Source organism: Solenopsis invicta, chromosome 3 (genome assembly GCF_016802725.1).
Source record: "Solenopsis invicta isolate M01_SB chromosome 3, UNIL_Sinv_3.0, whole genome shotgun sequence".
NCBI lineage: Eukaryota > Metazoa > Arthropoda > Insecta > Hymenoptera > Formicidae > Solenopsis > Solenopsis invicta.
Window position 1 is genome coordinate 10527103 of NC_052666.1, and position 21270 is coordinate 10548372.

General features: G+C 37.7%; 1 protein-coding gene across 1 annotated transcript; it reads left to right on the top strand.

Moving 5' to 3' along the window:
- Positions 1–8601: 8601 nt before the first annotated feature.
- On the top strand, positions 8602–9153 carry LOC105203716 (cyclin-dependent kinase inhibitor 1C-like). Its single transcript, XM_026130041.2, has 2 exons — positions 8602–8932; positions 9011–9153. Exons 1-2 carry the CDS (start codon positions 8602–8604, stop codon positions 9151–9153), a joined length of 474 nt encoding a protein of 157 aa, XP_025985826.2.
- Positions 9154–21270: the final 12117 nt, after the last annotated feature.

Genomic DNA, 21270 nt, shown 5'->3' on the forward strand with positions numbered 1-21270 from the left:
GTGGATGTAACGCCAGAATTGGCTAAAAAGCTCCTCGACACGGTGTATAGCCACGTTAAGATCGCTGCACCTGCGAAATTCAAGGTTGGAGCTAAAGTAAGCGTGAGCAAACACAAGACAATTTTTGAAAAAAACTATACTCCAAATTGGACAACCGAGGTGTTTACGATCGTTAAAGTGCAGCATACAAATCCCATCACGTATTTATTGGAAGATTATCGCGGAAAAAGCGTCGCGGGTGCATTTTATGAACATGAATTACATCAAGCGAAATATCCTGATGTTTATTTAGTGCAGAAAATTTTAAAGAAGAAAGGAAACAAAGTTTACGTGAAATGGCTGGGATTCGATGCATCGCATAATTCGTGGATAAATAAAAATGATGTTATTTAATTTTGTAAGAAACATATATATTGTGAACAATAAATACATGAAAAAAAAATATATGATTATACTTTTTATTTTCTCTCTTTGTCCTCGTTTAATACAATTATTACACATGAATTAGAAGATATCACACACACACACACACACGCACACGCACACGCACACGCACACGCACACACACATACACACACACACACACACACACACACATACAACGTGAGGCATACGTACATTCAATATAAAGAAACATTAAAATAGGTTTAATGAAAAAAAATTATAGTAAATATTACTTCTAAATATAAAAACATATAACAATACATCGCATAATACTGATACAACTTATAATAAAACGTGACACATTAAATATATATTACAATGGTATACGCCAATGTCCCCACGGTAATGTTTTTGTTGAATCATGGATAACGTATCGCTTATCGTCTTTTGAATTAAGCGCAACTTTCTTCTCATTAATAGTATACACCTCATGTAATTTTGAACGTATACATGTTTGGCGGCGAGTTAATTCTACATCGTCGTGCAAGCATCGCTTATAATCTTCAAAAGTAATAGTTCGCGCTACTACATTATTCTTTACACCTTTAGCCTTTTTCGTATCTCTTTTCCCTTCTACTCTCACAGCATACATTTTCGCTCTTAGCCCTACAAATTCAGTCATAATCATACCGCAATTCTCATCCTTCATTAGCCCGGGAACCTTCTTATTAATGAGAGGCATATCATATACATTGTCCGCGGGATAATCGCTTGTGTCGTATCTCGCGATATCACGTTTCATGTCCATGTACACATCATCGCACTCGATGGCCATTACCATGCTGTCTGTGTCTGTGTAGAGTACACTGACATTTATCTTGATACAATGGTAGCATATAATCGTAGTAAAATTCGTAAAGGCAGGTTTTTGAAATGTCGAGAATACACATGCCGACATATATGGGTTTGTTAAATTTTACCGAGAGTTTACGCATTTCTATGGCAACCAGATTTTCTGTGAAAACGCTGCGGCTATGAAAATTCGGAGCAGCGATCATGGCCTCTGCCCCGTAACGGCCTTCCCATTGCGTTACTAATTTAATATCAGCATGATTACGTACATTTTCCATTGTTTTACCGAAAACTGCATTATTCATTAATTTATATAAATTTTTCTCGAAATCGTTTTTCGCGTTTGTTCGAAATTCTGTATTTAGTTCTATATAATTTCTGAGCCAAGTGGATTGAGCGAATTGAAGTACGCGATGTATTTTTACGATTCGAAGCCCATGACGCGTGCACTGTTGAAGATTGCGGTAGTGGATGACGTAACGCTCTTTATCATGCACTGTCGCTAAAAGTTTACTTTGCCTTGACCCTGGAGGCTTATCGCTCGAAGGACAGAACGGTAGGTCACTGTGTCGATCGTGCAGATGATTCTCATATGCAAGGTCGACTTCCAATATATACCCGGTGTTCGAGTCCAATGCGATCGCGTTTACATCAAAATTTTCAACGTTTTCGACCCATTTAAATTCACCGTATGGCAACGGCTGGCACATTGCCCATCCATAAAGATTATTCACATCGTAATATTGACAATATATTAATGGTTTTGACGGATCGTACGATTTCATGTACTTATTATTGGCCTTTGCATATCTGCCCGAACATTGACTTAATCCGCCACGAATCCCACGTTCTACGTAAAGTACCATTTCTATGTCCGTAAGCAATTCGAATCTTATACCAGTTTTTTTCAACATTGCATCCCATGTATAGCCTGGCAATGTATAGTAATGCGCAGGGTCCAGACTGTAACTCTGCATGCTTTTATCACGAAAGTTTTCGAAAATGTCGGCTAATAATAAAACATCCGTTTTCAAATATAAATCGCTGTATTCGCCCAGGGTTTCAATTGCGAACCGCTGCCATACGTTCTCGGCATGAGCGTAATCATGCTCTGATACCGTCTGCTCGGTGAGTGAACTGTAGAACGATTTACGCGGAGGTAAACGCGTTTCTAAAAGTTTGTCGACATTATCAACGTACTCGTACGGAAAGTCACCTTTGCGTGTGAGCAATTCGAAATCCTCGTTCGATAACGATGAAAATTCAGAACGAGTAATTTTTAATTGTTCAATATTTAGAAATGACGCCAATTTTTCGAGACTCGAACTTAAGAATTTATATGAATCAATGAATCGAAATCGTATACAATTTCGTACTTCGCCTGATTTTGTTCCTACGCCAGAAGCTGCGACATGTTTAGTAAAAGAAATATATTTTTCTTTATTTACCGGTAGTAGATCAATCTTGCCTTCGAACGCGGTAGAAATTTCTTTTATTGTAAAATGCGCGTCGTAACCGCTCAAATTATGAAAAACGATTGGAATAACATACGTATTCTTATAATTTAGATTACATTTATTATGAGCGGGACCACGGTACTTGCCGGTCAGATGACAATGATCATGCACCCGTTGATTATCAAGCCACTCGTTACGGATAAGGCGCTTATCTGATACAAACGGTTTTTCGCATATATGGCACTTCGTCGCGTTCAAGAATGCCTCTTGTTGCTGTCTTGTTAATTGTTCCATTGGAACATTGATGGATATTCGGGCTTTCATGTCATGCGCCAAATTTTCTAATTCTTTCGCGAACCACGCGATACAGTCCTTATCGCGGCGAAAGCGATACTTTGATAACGCGTCGTCGAACGAGCATTTAACATAGTAAGCTATGCTAAATACCTTGTGATGTTGATACGCGAAACTCAACGTGTTCTCTGTTTCATTCTCCATCTTCCTCAATACGCACTCCAAATCAGCGTAAATTACAAAGGGGACGCGCTCCTTGTTGTTGTATGAGTCGAATTCTAGCCATTTCTAGTCCTCTCTCGGTAGAATGATGGCGCAGTCATTTATTTTCTTGCACTCCATTTCGTGCAACTGCAACTTTTCCTCTAAGTGGAAGTAATGCAGGCATCTGTAATAAACAAATTATTTTTTACTAAACAATAATTAAAAGTGTAAATTTTTTATTTTTTTTATTTTTTTATTATTACACTTACCGATCGCAAATGTACTTTCTTCCATTATGTTTGTTTAGTTGTGAGTTGACCAGTCGCGACAGGTTCTTAATCCCCGCAAAGTGGCCGTGGGTGACGTCATGTTTATCTTCCACGTAAAAAAGATTGATGTGTTTCTCCTTTTTATCTTCAGTCAGACGTAACGGTACAACGTACTGTATCTTTTCTTTTCTAGCAAGTTCGGTACCGTACACGTTCACCAACACGTCGTTTAATCGTTCAAATTTTCCAATGTCTTTCACTTTCATTGGAAATTGTATATCGTCAAACTTTAAAACAGTCGAATAATGTGGGTACGACGATTCCCGGTCGGCATGATTTTTGGCGGGGTATAGGGCAGCCACCACCGACCACGCAAAACAAGCATTGTCTTTCGATTGCACATTAATTACCGCACGTTTGTCACTTGCTTCCATCGGCATTTTGATGCAACATCCCGCGTGCATGGGATTAAGTTTGTTTATATTCACCATCAAGTTCTGTATTCGGTGTAACGCCCAACCACTATCGCGTTCCTGAAACTCATCGAGCATTGCTACTATTACTTCAATAACGCGTCGTTCATACCACTCGCGCAAATTTGATGCTCTGTACAATTCATAGTTTTTCGTCGCGAGACTTTTATTATCGCGATCGTCACGAATGTTTACAAATTCACCGTTGAATACAGTGTTCACTTTTACACTTCCATGTTTTGCGATAGCGTCTCGCACTTGCTCGATCACCAAATCACTAGCGTCTTCCAAGAAATGCCGCAGCTCAATATAATCCGCGTTTATTACAGCACCCGTAAGAATACGTGACTCAAACGCAACGTCGATCTCGCGCCACACAAGCGACTTTTTGTCATCGGCGCTACTACTAGCGTGCCCATCACCACCACCAAAGTGCACAAAACGCTTTTCTAATTGCGCTTTTGCACCTGCAAGTCGCGCGATTCTCGCCACTGTGGATTGTTTAGAGCCGACTATGAGCCGTGGACGTTTGGCACTACTACAACATTCTTCGAGCTGCGAGAGGCACTCGTCGCATCGTTGCAACCACGTAAAACATTCTGCTAAATTTGCGACCTGCGAGCATTGCTCGAGCAGTTCGCGTTCCACTTGCTCACTATTTTCCATTTTTCAATTATTAACACGTACTATAAAATGTCAAGCAGCACTTGCACGTATATAGTTTACACGATCGATTACAGTATCGATTGATGCTTTGAACGCGATATTGATCTTGTGCAAACTTTGCTTCAAAAATCGACATCTATGCGTTGACTGATAATAAATGTCTTTCTTATTGTGTAGACACACACATATTGGGCACATGTCACATGGAATCTTCAGAAACGTTGATCGCCTGCAGTTGGTACAAGATCGACCGTTTAGCGCAATAAAAGAACCTGTTTCATGATCTCGAATAATGCGCATTACTCTCCATGTGTATTGCGCCCTTTCAATCATGCACGTTGCACACAGTGATCGAGAATCATACGACGTATAATAAACATGAATCATACAATATTTTGTACTCTGATTCAAAGCACGGATTTGCGCATTTGACATGACTCTTTCCACAAAATTCTCAGGATGTTCACTCTGATTGCAATCATTATCATCGGGTAACTCTTCGTCAGATTCTTCGTCTATTAAATTCTCAAAATTTATTCGCATATTTTCGAACGAATCATTATCAATGTCCATATTATTATCTATGTTCCCAATATTTTCGAACTCAACGTCTTTGATACGCTCAGCCATTTTTACCACTGCATATTGCGACCGATTCGGTATGCTTCCGAGACATCTACTGAGGTCTGAGCGCTAATTGACTTATTATATATTTTATCTGCAACTCCTTTGTCCCTTTATTCAACTGGGTGAAGCATCGTCATTGCCTCGCGATTTGTTTAATGCAACCTGTCCGTGCCTGTTTTGAATCATCGTTTCATAAAAATCTATCCCACATATCGAGGGATGTTCGCACCGACGTTAGCGACTTCTTTGTCTAAGCTTGCATCATGCAGCGGCGGTTGATACCTGTTTTGAATCGTTTTGCCAACAAATCTACCCCCCCCCCCCCTATATCGGGTGATCGTGTATTTGACAACAGGTCATATTCGCATCGATATTTTGCCTACCTATCCGCATCTTCTTTGTCTAAGCTTGCGTTATGCAGCGGCAATCGATCCCTTGAATAATCGTTTCATGAAAATCTACCCCCACATATCGGGGAACGTATAAAAGATACTCGTCATTCTATATACATGCGATTAATTGTAAATACGCAGTGCGACGGAGGATGCTCTCGCACAGCCCTTTGTTCCTCAGTCGTAGCCGTGCTCTCGATTAGCAAACATTGTGAGTGAGAAAAAATGACGTGGGGCACGTGGATGAACGTCTTCTTCAAGGAGTTCGTTCCCACGGACAGCCTCCTCGGGTAATCCTCTTCGAGCACCACCACCTTTACAGGTGAGGACGAAGTGGAGGCCGAGGAGAGTGAGCAAATTTATTTCTTTGTGCGCGCGGCGGCGGACAGTTCCGCGAACGCCACGTCAGGCCCGCGTGCCGCGAATTTTAGGTCCGCGGGTGACGTCAGGCCCGCGACGCAAATTATAAATATATATTATGAGAGTTCTAACTCAGGCACCGAGGGTTCCCCCAACCACCTCACGGCTATCTATTTACATAAACAAATAACGGTTATTACTATTTATATAAACAGATAATGGTTATCTCTGTTTATGTAAACAAATAACGGTTATCTCTGTTTATGTAAACAGATAACGGTAAGTCCCGGGGTGACGTCATTACCCCGCACCCACATTTCCCCCGCGCACCTCACCCCCCCTCGGAGCACCTGGGTTAGAACTCTCATAGTCATACTACTACAACGTAATACAATACGTGAAAATAATTACAGAAGATGTTAACAATATATCAGATGATAGATATTCACCACTAGAAGAACAAGCTGAAACGTTTTCTTTCAACAGTAAATCTTTTTTGTATTAGCAGGCATTTAAAAAAATAGAGGGAAATTCACGAGAAAATAATAAAATCAATTCAAAATTAAACCCATTTTTCTCAAAAAAGTTTTTTGATTACGTCACGGATTTTCTAATGCCATATGTCCCTTTATGGTCTGCCACGGGCATTGCACAATTCCATTTAAGTCGGGACAGCAATGCTCCTGTCGAAAATTATTTAAAAATTTTAAAACATCAGATACTGGACGGAGAAACACGCATACCTGTACCTAAATTTACACAAGTAAATTGTAAAATAATTGAAGCGCGATTACAGGAGCGACAGTTTTCTTTAAAAACTACCCGTTGTAAAGAAAAAAAAAGAGATCAGTGATGACGAAAATAATCCTGTCAAGACATGGAAAAAATCTAAACCCTTACAAATTTTTAATATATTCTAAATTTATAAAAGACAACAAAACGATTCAACAAAATCAAGAGACTACAAATCAAGAGATTACAATATCACGTAAAGATAACGATTTTCCAGAAAAATGTAAATCAAGATATCATGAAACAGCAGCAGACAAATTATTATTTTATACAAATATCAGATATTCTGATGGTTTCCCCGACCTAAGAAAAGATATTAACGGGTATATAATTGAAATTGAAAATTTCAGAACGCTGTTACCAGATCAATATCTAGATGATACTATTATTAATGCATTTTTTAACCTTTTACCCAGAACCGCAAAAACTAAAAGCATTTCACTGCTATGTTTTGATACTCATTTTTGTCAAAATATATTAACGCGAGGGTTCGTTAGCGTCGGGTATAATAAGTGGGCAACGCAAAACGCAGTGTGGGACTACCCCATGTGATTCATATCAATTCACTTTGCAGTTCATTGGATATTTCTGGTAATAGTCCATTCACAGTAAATCATAGTGTATCTAGATTTATTACATGGAAGTCCAAAAGAAAAAATATTAAATGCAATTTGCAATTTCATTCAAGAATATGTTGGAATTACCTCGTGGAATGAATGGATATTACACACCCCACGAGACGTTCCTTCGCAAATAAAAAATAACAATGTAGGCGGAAATTGTGGAGTGCACGTATGCAAATGAGCATACATAATTGCTTTTGGTTTCTTCACACAATTTACTGAAGACGATATAAGTGTGACACTTAAAGGTATAGCAAGTTATTTACCCAATTCAGTTTCGGACAAACGGACGGAAAATAATACAACAAAATTTCGAAGTTTAATTTTATCAAATAACGAGCAACACTTAACAACTGAAAACTCTATTTTAAAATATTTAAAAAAATCAAAAAGTGTTCCATTCCATTTTATAAGTATATTCAAATTTGCAGTATCTTTGCACTTAATAATTCAAATTGATAAGCCACTACCACAAATTAGGCAACAAAAGAGAGAAACGTCATACTCGTCAAGAGAAGTATGTAATAAAAAACTTTATCTATAAGAGACATCATGTCTGTAAGAGACATCTGAAAGACTCAATAAGTAAAAAAAAGACATCATGTTTATAAGAAACATCATGTCTGTAAAAGACAAACATGATGTGCAAAATCCGACCGTGCAACCTCCCCATGGTGCACATCGGGTAACGCAAATGCAGGCGGTATAAATGCATTTATATTTAAAAGAAAAGTTTAAACATAAATACATTTTTTTTTCAACTCGCAATTCGTATACGACATAGCTGCTAAATAATTTTTTAATTAATTAATTTTATTTAACAATTAAAATTCATAAGCTTGTTTTGAATAAATTTACTATTTATTAAGAAGAGCTTAGGAACCGCCTAAGTCAGTCTGAGCTACATTCCAAAATCAACCTTAGTTAATCTTGATAGTAACCTTGCCAACCTCACAATTTTGTGAGATAAGTAAGTTATTGCTCTTGTGGTCAATCTGTCTAACTGTGCGTTTGGGTACAGTTTCGGAACGAACCACGGTAACCAAGGTTAGATTTCGGAACGTAGCCCTGGAGGTTATCGTGCGTACGTGGCGACAGAGATTCGCGCTTTTAAGGAAATTCATCAAGAGATTAAACGTAAATTTTAATATGTAATGAAAACCTCGCTCATAATCAATATAATTTCCATAATTATATTTTTTACAGAGATGGTGTCACAAATGAACTCATTTGATAACCATGTGCTGCAAGAAGCAATAAATGAAAAAAGATTGTTTCAAGCAGAACAACCACCAGTAGACCCTCCAGCAGCCGTGCCAGCAGCCGTGCCAGTAAACCCTCCAGCAGCCGTGCTACCAGATCCTCCAACAGCCGTGCCATCAGCCGCACCAGTAGACCCTCCAGCAGCCGCGCCAATAGCCCCTCCAGTAGCCCCGCCAACAGTTCAGCCAGCACCCGCGCTATTAGCTCTGCCAACGGTTCAGCTAGCAGTCGCGCCAGACGCTGCGCCAGCCAGTTCAGCGGTTTCAGGAGAAAGACGTATGTATTAAATTATATAATTACCTATTCATTATTAAATTTTAAAAGAATTGTAATAAATATTTCTTTATTTTACAGCTGCTAAAAGAGGGCAAAAAGGAGGGCACCATCTTGGTGGGCGGGGAGGACGCGCGGGCCGCGGTTTTAGATATTACAATATTAAGAGGATGTTAAAGCAACAAGAGAACTTCCTTCGCGTCGGCACTGCAGATTTGTGGTAAGAATCTGCGAAAGCCGAACTCTAGAGTCCCTAGAAGTAGAGAGTCTGGACATCTCGGGGTTCCACGTGATTGGATACACGTGATTGTGCACCTAAAATGGCAGCACCAATACGGATCCCTGTTTAATCCTCTTTAGCCAATGCGATAACATACAACACGTTCAAGTGCACACAACGATAAACATACACACACATAAAGCTCACGTACATACACTAACATAATCATCACCGACATTTTAGGAACAGATGTCCAGACTCTCTACTTCTAGGGACTCTACCAAACTCCGCGTAACAGCGCCAACTATACGCGGAAAATGTTACTCAATGGTAAATTACCGACATTTTTAATTTTGTCATATTACCATCGACATATAGGCAGGAATGGCGTCCTTCAACGCGCGGCGCATATGTGCTACACATATGTATACGCGAAGCGCGCACGTACATACATACATGTATTGAAAACATGTATACATGCATACGATGTAGTAATTATTTGATGTAGATATTACATCTATATTAGAATGTAAATATCTGTATCCATAAGAGGATATTATCACCATGTAGCCAAATGTCTGATTTTTGGTCGGAAAATAATAACGCTTTTGATACAAATTTCCGACCGCTTTTGTTCTCTCCAGAATCGATATTTGAAAACCAAACAGATAATCGTGATTATGTACATGAAACATAAGCATGCTTTCGATCTTAATTTTCATAGAACACCGATTGTTGCAGAGAGCTTTCAGAAAGATTTCAACCTTTTACATTTTATGTGCAATACTTCTGAAAGCATTCTGCAACATGTCATGAAATATTTCATATTACGTAAGAACGCAACCAATATTTTTGTCATTTTCGATTATAGTTTACAAATAATACTATTAGAATGCATTCTTTTGATTAAAATAATTAAGTATTGTTCGTCATAGATGCTTCTGACATTTATTTTGTCAATACCATCGAAACGGATACTTTTGTTATCAATACCATCCGAAAAGATGCTTTTGATTCAATAAACCTATATTATGTACCGCATATCTTTGTCATTCCAATGGACAAATTTAGTTTTAGTATATTTTCTGTTTCATGCATACTAAAACTATGTAATAATAAGAAACATTTATAATATAGAATGAGCCCCTCCAACGCCCATTCCCGTGAGAACGCAGCCAATATTTTTTTCGTCTCTCCGAAAATAATGTACAAATAATTATTTTTATAATAGAACGAATTCTTCTGATTTTTATTAAAATCAGAATTGTCCGGTACAGATGCTTCTGGTATTTACCTTGCCAGTACCATCGAAACGGACGCTTCGATTTTTATTACAATCAGTATCGTCCAGTATAGATGCTTCTGACATTTACTTTGACAGTACCATCGAAACGAACGTTTTTATTGTTATCAATACCATCTGAAAGGATGCTTTTGATTCAATATATCTATATTATGTACTGTTTATATCTTTGTCATTTCAATCGTCAAATTTATTTTCAGTACATTTCATGCATATTAAAACTACGTAATAATAATAAACATTTTTAATATTAACAATATAGAATGGGCCACTCCAACGTCCATTCCCGTGAGAACGCAACCAATATTTTTCTCGTCTCTCCGATTATAATTTAGCAATAATTATTTATGTAATAAAAGAAATTCTTCTGATTTTTATTAAAATCAGAATCGTTTGATATAGATGCTTCTGGTATTTACTTTGCCAGTACCATCGGGACAAACGCTTCGATTTTTATTAAAATCAGTATCGTTCAGTACAAATGCTTCTGACATTTACTTTGCCAGTACCATCGCAACGGACGTTTCTATTGTTAGCAATACCATCCAAAAAGATGCTTTTGATTCTTATTTTAAGTATATCTATGTCATGTACTGTTTATATTTTTGTCATTTCAATCAACAAATTTATTTTCAGTACATTTTCTGTTTTAAGAGTACTAAAATTACATAATAAAAAATATATATAATATTGATAATAGAATGGGCTCCTCCAACGCCCATTCCCGTGAAAACGCAACCAATATTGTTTTCGTTTCTCCGATAATAATTTAGCAATAATTATTTGTAATAGAAGACATTCTTCTAATTTTTATTAAAATCACAATCGTCCGATATAGATGCTTCTGGTTTTTACTTTGCCAGTACCATCGGGACGGACGCTCCGATTTTTATTATAATCAGTACTTTCAGAATGTACGCTATGCTATCCAAATAAAAGCTTTTATCTGCTTGGAAAAGGTATCAGTTTATTGTCTTCTATAATTTTTATAAAGTGTTCTCTCATGCACCTTACGTTTTTAGAATATCTTTCGTTGCACGGATTACCTCCTAAAGCTACAGTTGTGGCAAATGCTGCGGCATAAATTCCACGACTGTCGGCATCAGGTTGTGCGTCCACCTTTTCATAAATTATATCACTTTGACTTATTGTTGGATATCGATGTTTTATGTAATATTTTTCATCGGCTACTAACTTATCGTACGTACAATAAGGTAAACTATCATATACGTGAAGTTTGCTGCCGTCAAAAAATAAACATCGCCAGTGACCACTACAATTCCCTCCTACTATTTGGAGGCTTTTGTCGCTACGACTAGCTTCGATCATACGAGGAAACGCTATATATAGTACATTTTGCGTTTCAAATGGAGAAGTTTCTCTTACGACGCGTAAAAATCGATCTAACGATTCGTTTAATCTACTGTTTGTAGGCAAGACATTGTCTTTCACTTGGAAGATATCAGGAATATTTTCGTCTAGAAAGACCTTCCATCTTGCCGTGTTATCTTCATTTATATCTTGACTGCTTGTGTTACTTACAATGACACAATCATCGTCTTGATCCATATCTACAGCAGTTACGGCAGAAATATTTGTATCTCTTGGCGAAACGTCTAGTTTTATTCGTTTTTTCTCTTTACTCACATTTTTGCTCTCTTTGGCTTTTTGCCGACTGTTTTTCGAAACAGTTACTTTTTTAGCTGCCTCTTCCTTTACTTCTATAATATACTTTGGATTCCTGATTGGCATATGTATATTATAACGACTATCTACAATTTCAGGAAGCATGCATTCGTAATAGAAGCGTGTGAGGAAAGGCAGCATTTTAGTTTCCCAAAAAGCATTGTCTTTGACTACATGAACTATTTTCATGCTTTTCGGCGTCCATACGGCAAATTTGCAATATTGCCGTTGTGTTATATTTAATTGCCCTTGAATTTGATAAAAGAATTTATGGTTTCTATTTATACATTCCGGATTGCGTTTATTAAAAATGCTCTTCAAGCCGGGCAATTTCTCTATGGCTTCTTCTGCTGTTAAATGTTCAGCCGATAGAGGACATTTAACCTCCACTAGACCATCTTCGTCTATAAGTCCGTCTGGAGAAGTACGGGTACGGGTTTTCTTTATCAATAAATAATCCGCAAGGTTTAATTTCTATATTCAATTATGCGGCTAACTCTTTCCTCGCTACTTCCTCTTGATCGCGACCGTATTTCATAGCTGCGGTATCAATAATCGGAGGATACAAAATATTTTTTACCATTATTGCACAAGACGTTGTCGGTCTCATATGACATACGTCTCCAAAATGGGACGATGTTAGCATTTCTTGTCTATGTGCCAACCATAGTCCGGATTCACTTTGTCCTCTCGTATCCTGTTCAATGTGCTTCCAGTTTTTTCCATTGTCCAACAACTTGTCTAGCTGATTTTTACGAAGTTGTTCGAACACATCTTCTGGAAGATCTGGCTTTTGTGATTGAGGACCGTAATGACGATCTGTCCCTGATTCACGATTGAATTTCCGTTTTCTACCGTTTATTCTACGAGATTTTCTGGTTCTCTCGATTTTCATTTGCCGTCGCTTCTCCAATTTTTCGACAACAGGAGGAACACTTTTATTCATGCCTTTATGAATTTCTGTAAGCACTTGTTGCGTATTGCGTGTTGCAAAACTGCTCCTGCAACTCTTGCATTGTAAGAGCCTCGTTTGCTAAAATCAATTCGCTTTCCGGACACTTCTTTGCAGATTATCGAATTTAATGCTTCTGCAGCATTATTTGATACATCCAGCAGCAAGCTTTCAGAGTAAGCGGCTAAGTACGTAACAGCAGCTTCTATTTTCTGATAGAGACCATGTACTTTTAGAAAAGGAACGTGATTTTTCTGTTTCATCATTTTCGCATTTACGACCACGTTCCTTACATCGTTTGTGCTGACCAAAAACATGGCTAGGAATGTTCAATATGTCTTTTCGTAGCTCTGCAGCCTTATAATGTTGAGGTTGCATTTCTTCTCTTCGTACAGAAGCTGCGATTTTTATCTCTTTCAGAATTTTTAAAATGTTTTTTTTACAACATTTCGTGTTTCGATAAATCCATGCTTTCTGTGCCCCTTCGGCTGAGTCGTTTGAGCCACAGTTGTTAGCTTACGACGCAGATTACGACGCAGATGATTACTGCATTCTATTTTTTCCACTAGTATCTTTTGTTCGCGATATGGATTATTGTTTTTAATCGCTTGATACACATTACTATCGCCATCTGCGATGAGTGTTTTATATATCAATCCATGCATTTCGATGCTACAATTGAAACCTTCTGCAATGGCATCGCTTTCCATCCTTGTGGAGCTTACTTTGCGATCAAAATTTTTATAGCACTTATGAGCTTTTGGTTCACAACTTTTTCGCTCCGCTAATTCGCACATAGCGCAATATTTGTTACGGACACCAATGAAGAGAACCTTCTTTGTGCGGTAACCAATAATGGCACCAACACCGGAAAGTGAATCGTAACCAGTGCCGTACGATCTCTTCATCCAGCTGCCATCCGCTACAACAATTATGTACGGAATACCGTTAATTGTTTCATTATTTTCAATTGCGAGTCGTTTTTCTAACTCGCCTGCCTCTTTCATATTTTCCATGGCAATTTTCGCAAATTCTTCAACTAATTTTTCTCGTCTTTCAATATAGGTCACACTTTTTTTTTTTTTTTTGTTCACGGAGGGGAAATGCGTTACCGCATACCCCAGGCCCCGGGGGAAGCCTGGCGGTTATGTGGGGCTCTCCCCCGCCGTCAACGTGACGGTGGGGGCATACCCACTAAAACCCCTCCGGGTGTCCAACTTTGGTCCTTGCTGGGGGGCTCCGGAAACGCGCGAAGCATACTTCCGAAGCCCCCCGGACCAAGTCGGTCGAGGCCGACTCAGCACGCCAGGGGTATCCTGTTGAGGGTCCTCCGGCAGGGCCGTGAGGCCAAGCCGGCCTCAGGTCGGGGGAGAGGGACACCAGCCCTCCCCCGCCTCTTCCCCATGGTGTTGCGGGGGCAAAGCCCGGAGATCCGGCCCCCGCCGAATTTCCCGGGCCCCATCGCGCCTCTTGAGGAGGCGCGGGCACCTTCTACTACGTGGTGGAGAGGGGGTTAATCCCTCTTCCACCACCCCGGCGATGCACTGGGGGGGGAGCGGTGGCGCATTGTGTCGCGCATTAATCGCTCCCCCCGGACCGTCAGGTCGGGTCTGCCTCGCCGGGCTCACTGTTGCGGGGAACCCTCCTCCCGCGACTGCGCGTCCCGAAAGCGGGGCCGACAGCCGCTGGAAAGGAGGGTTGCCCCCTCTCTGCATTGCTGCAGCGGTTTTCATCCTCCCTCTCCTCCGCGATAGTGGGGAGGGAGGAGGCAACCGCCACGGCTCTTCTGCCCCTCCGCCTCCGTATAGCAGGGCCACTAGAGCCCGGAGGACGGGGGGCAGTTCTTCTTCGTCTGGGCGGCCGGGGCGGGAGCCAAGTTGGGTCATGGTCCTCGTCCCTGCCGTCCCTGCCACTATTTGCGTTGCCGGGGGGCATTCGTCCCCCCGGCCGCCTCTCTCTCACCTTCTCGGCCTCCTCCTTCTGCAGCATTACTTGTTCGCAGAAGGAGGAGACCGCTTTCCAGGCACTCTCCCTGCCGACCATTTGGCTAATGATGGCCGGCAGGGAGAGGTCATTACCTACAATATAGGACATGCATCGTACATCCATGCCCGCGCACACCTCTTCCAGCGTGGAATAACCAATTCCAGCTGTAATTGTTGCAGTTGCAGCAGCTGCGTTTATTTCTAGCTGATCAGATTCTGGGGGTTCTGACCAAATGGTTGTTTCATAGTTGCACATACGACACTTGAAATGCAATTCCGTCCGTAATCCAAAGAATCGGTAACTTACGGATACCCAATCATTAAATTGGCAATCTATACCTCGCTTATGATTTATATATGTCCTGTATAACTCTCGTGTATAATAAGACAGGTCCATAATAAATCTACCTTTAGGTAAATTTTCTTGGATATAATTCATATCCAATTCATTTGTTTTTTCTAACGAAAGCGTATCTTCGACAACATTGTCGGATTCCCTTTTGTCTACACTTTCGCAAGTACTTTCTTTTATTATACTTACGCACTGCGATGTTACCAAATCAGTGACATCAGTAGTGATCACTGATTCCGACGACATTGAACAATCAACATATTCGTCGTTTGTATTTTCCTTCCTGGCTTCTTGCGCCTTTAATCGCCTGTAAAAAAGATAAAGTTTATTAATGTACAAAATAATATTATTGTGTCTTTTATAAGTAATTATAAATTTATTTAGTTGCACATATAGATTCTTAATGTTACTAGTACCGTCTACATAGACGCTTCAAATTTTTAATTTACTATTTCCGTCTAAAAAGACGCTACAAATGAATTTTTCTATTCCCATGTAAGTAGACGCTTACTAGTTCCGTCTAAATAGATGCTACGTTTTTAGTTTTTACTTCCAATTTTTTTTACTATTTCCGTCTAAAAAGACGCTATAAATTTTTATTTTTCCATTTCCATCTAAATAGACGCTTACTAGTTCCGTCTAAATAGATGCTATGTTTTTCGTTTATACATGCAATTACCACAGTTAGATACAGTTTATATAAAATTAAATTAATTACGTTCAAAATATTTTCAAAATAATTAATTTAATTACGTTGAAAATATGTAATTCGGTACAATCCAGGGATGGGCATGATTAACATTAAAAAATATAAGATACAAAAATATACAATATAATATATAGAGTGATTAAAATATTTCTTAATGTATGTTAATGATATTTATATTGTATATTTTTTTCATAAGAATCGCTTAATTAGAAGAGCAAAAAATATTAAAAACTAAAAAACACCTAAAGCGCTCTAAAGAAATAAATAGTAGGGATAGAGGGCTGAAACTTGGTGAAAAATTTTTTTTCTTCCTATCTCAAATTTGAATTCTAGCCCCAATTTGATCCCCTCAAGTGCAATTTTTCTATGCTTATCCGGCTATACCTTTTTTATTTATTATTTACAAGAGGCCGAATAACGAATAAATTTTTATTTGTCGTTCAATAAAGAAGTAAAATAAAATTATATTTTTATTTTTAAATTTATTATTTTAATATTAACTTATTGAATAATGCCCAACCCTGGTACAATGTATCAATCGGTTTGGTCTGTCTGTCTGTCTGTCTGTCTGCCTATGTGTGTGTTTATCTGTCATGACCGTCCCATTAAAATGTTTCGGTGAAAAGTAATATGAAAAATGTAGCATGATCTATACATACCTCTTTAACCAGCCTTTTTTTCTCGAAAGCCTTGCCACATATGGAGGTAACTTTCTGGCACTATATTTCACTACCATATCGTTTTAAACACCTACTACAGAAATATACACATACACACACACTTTCACAATTAGACTTATCCATCGATACCACGTCCACGTCTTGTCACGACTTTTAATGTTTTTGCGCGAGGCGCGATGCCTCAATAACATCTCCTTCTCGCTCTATCGGTCGTCCGTTTGGAAGCTTTCCGTCACGCTACCCGTCACGGGCGCGTTTCAACTTGTTGCGAGGACAGTGCTGCATCACTATGGGTGCATACCGTCGCACGTTTATACAGTGTGGTAACTCACACAATTGTTCATCATAACAACGTTAAAAAAAATTAGCAAATATATTAAGAATTTTATAAAGTAATAAATTACTACAAAAAAAAAAATAGTATTAAAGATTTTCGTCCTCAGGAATCAAATTTAAAACCTTTATTATACGAGGCACTTCTTATAAGTTTGCAAAACAAAGTGAGCAGAATCAATTAAAACTATTTTTTTTATTTGTTGTTTACTTGTTGCTACAAATTTTCCAACGAAAAAAATTTCTTGCTCTGTTGATTTTTTTAAAAATAATTTTCCACTAATGAAAGATTACGTTAGCGGGACAATATATTATGTATAATAATGAAATTGAATATAAAAATAATATCAGAATTTGTTGCTCATAGAATATGTTAGTTTCGATTTCGTTAATTATACACAACAGCGGAGAACTCCTCGGCAGGCAGATGAAGAATAAGCAATCGGTAAATAATCTGTTGCTCTCATGCTTAGTGTACCAAAACCATTCTCAGATATTGTAACATCGAAATAATACGACTCGAATTAGTTGCTAATTGCATTACGTTAAAAGTAATTTATTTATTCGAGAAACGCGAACGCTAAGTTCTAAAGTTTATTACGCGATCAATAAATTTCTTACTCGTATGAAATCGATACTAAAATGTTCTAGGAAACATTACGAAAATAAACAAAAATCGAAATTTATTCAACTGCAATATAACAAAAATTGGTTACGTCGGTATGAAGAAAGAAAAGTGGCGTTTGCATTTCTCTAATAAATTAATTATTTTTAACGTAATGCAATTAGCAACAAATTCGAGTCGTATTATTTCGATGTTATAATATCTGAGAATGGTTTTGGTCCACTAAGCATAAAAGCAACAGATTATTTACTGATTGCTTATTCTTCATCTGCCTGCTGAAAACTTCTCCGTTATCGTGTCTGATTAACGAATTCGAAACAAACATATTTTATGAGCAACAAATTAGCAACAAATTCTGATATTATTTTTATATTCAATTTCATTATTATACATATGATGTCCCACTAACTTAACCTTCCGTTAGCGGAACATTATTATAAAAAAAAAAAAATTACAGAGCAACAAATTGTTTTCAAAGGCAGCTTTTTAATAACAAACGAGCAACAAAAAAAAATAATTTTAACAGGTTCTGCTCACTTTGTTTCACTAACTTATAAGACCTATACTTGGCAACGTTCTTTCACTGACGCTACGCAGCTAACTTGACGATCCTTTTTTCGTAACTCTACTACAGTACAAAATTACCTTTTCAAAAAAAGGTAAAAAAAAGGTGCCAATTTATGTGTGTGCGCGCGCACCTTATCTATAATTTTTTTTAAAACTCAAGTGGTACTATTTTTTAATTCAACCTAAATGTATTTTTTCCAAAAAATGTATGAAATCTTTAAATTGCGCCAATTATAAAGAGAATATATTGCTGTTTGAAATAACTGTTGTACTACTTTTAACAAATAAAATGCAAGTGATAGTATACTTATTTTTTAAGTAAAACCCAAGTAGCGGTATCTTTAATTCTTTTTTAAATAAAATTCAAATGATACTGTGTCTGTGTATTTTTATTGAAACATTTTTCTGTTCTAACCTAAGTGGATGTACTTAATTTAAAAAAGTTTCAATGAAATATGTAACATTTAATCTCAAAGAATTAAACAGAAATGAGAATGTTTTATTGTAATAAAAAATTTTTAAACTACAAAAATTGGCGCTGCTGTTTTACAAAATTTTATTTAGATTATAGTTAGACATTTAGCAGCGCCAATTTTTTGTAGTTTAAAAATTTTTTATTTAACAGGATTCAAAATGTACTTACCTTACTTATTAATTAATCCAATTACAAATTTCTGAAACCAGAAAGTACACGCAGCGTTGAGGCCTCTAAGTCTCAACTTATAAGATTACACCTACACCAGGCATTGGAATCATTTTTATATCTTTATTCAATTATTTGATACTTGTTTCAAACGTTAATTCATTAAAAATATACATTTACATTAAGGCTAGAATTAAAAAAGCATGACTTAGAGGCAGACCCGAGAAAGCAAACTACATTTTTGCTGAGAAAGGTAAATATGCATTGGAGAAAGATAGCAAGATAAAAATAGATTTAATAAGGTGCATCCGATCTAATTAACCTCGTTTCATTACCATATTCATGTGCACTTTGTAAATCATATCTTCTTATGACACTCGAAAAATTTTATACGTAGCACTCGTAGGAGTATAATATATAATAATATTGACTCTAGTTAATGCAAAATATATATTTTTAACTGCACATTCATTACTGCATATTCATTAATAATAGGCTTATTCAACGCATTTTTGCACCACGCGAAAGAATTCGGCAGAAAAATGTGTCGTTTGCCCCGCAAACCGAGATATTATTGACGATTCAGGTTACAGGTTAGGAAACCTGTCATACGCGTAATCATGATCGCGGTCACGTGATGCACATCACATGGTTCATCATGTGACCGCATAGATGCTGATAGTGTAGTAGCGAGCGCCACACTGTGTCGAAAATGTGAAAGGGAGAATTCCTGAGGGCGACGACCAAGGAGACGTATCTTACAGAAAAATGTAGAGATTAGAATTTGCATCGCGATATCTCCGCTTGTACGGCACGGAGAGAAAAAATAAAAACACTTTTATATATGCAATTTTTCCCAAGCTATCGAATGAGACGACTTTGAACTTGATCGGTTCAGCCGTTGCTGAGATCTAATAATCTCGTTATGCTTGAACTCGCTGACTCGCGTAAAAGAGGCTTCGGTCTTTCTCGCTTTTTTTTTTAATTGGCACGAGACGCGACCGCGCCTCTTGATAGGTAATTTTCGATTTTTGTAATTGTTTAAAAAAGCTCGAGAAGAAAAAAGACCGCTTGAGAGATCCTCCTTCGTCGGCTCCTCCCGTGGCCGGACCGTCCAACGCGGCTTGCAAACATTCCCCCTTACCTCACCGCTGCGCGTGACCAAGTGTAAATCGGAGTAACGGGGAAAGAACGAAGCAGTAAGATTGCGCTCTGTTGACTGGAGATGAAAATCCGTCGAAAATGCATATGGACGTACCAAGTCTTGAAAATTGAACAAGATTTTTTTATAGATATGTGTATACACACACACACACACACACACACACACACACACACATATGTGTACATATGTATGCATGTCTATAAAAAAATCTTGTTCAATTTTCAAGACTTGATATCGTTATGCATTTTCGATCGATTTTGATCTGTAGTCAACGGAGCGCAATCTTACTGCTTCGCTTTTCCCCCCGTTCCTCCGCTACACACCTAGCCGTGTGCGGCGGGTGGTGAGGTAAGGGGGAAAGCTCGCGAGTCGCAAACCGCGTCGGACGGTCGGCCACGGAAAACGGCCGTGTTGCCATGTTGCCTCTTCCGTCTCGACTCGTCAAGCGGTGTTGCCGATGCCACAAACGGCATACTATTTTCACTTTCGTCACTACTTAAATAATTGTTGAAAAAAGTATTCGTGATATATACGTGTGAATTACGTCTATACACTCGTGGCACCAATTAAGTGTGGTGTTCCAATTTTTATTATAAAAATGTTAATCAATTTTATTCTTCTTGTATTAATTCAATTTATGACATAAAATAGTAGTTATAGTTTTTTTTACCCTTTCTTTTTTTGAGTGAGAAATACTATTTCTGAATGTAAAAATTTTTAATTTTTAAACTTCAAAATTTTTTAATTTTTGTTTCTTTAGTTTATAATTTCGAGTATTCATTTTTATGTTTTTTGTAATATTTTTCAAAATGAGCTTTTTATTCAAAGAATTTTTTTTATTCTCCGATCTTACTTGAAATTATTATTTTTTTGTTTTTTTGCTCAAGTTGGTGTGTGATCATGAGCTTTATAATAGGTTTTGTTCTATCTACGAGAACGCTTCAAAGTTACAGTAATATGATATAATACTAAGAAAGTTTAATGACATACAAATTTGGAAATATTCAGTTTATTACGTTTTACATACTTTTACTTTAACGTATGGAAAAAGAAAAATGTAAAAAGAATTTTTTACAATTACTATGTAATATCATAAATTGAATTTCTAAAAAAAAAACATT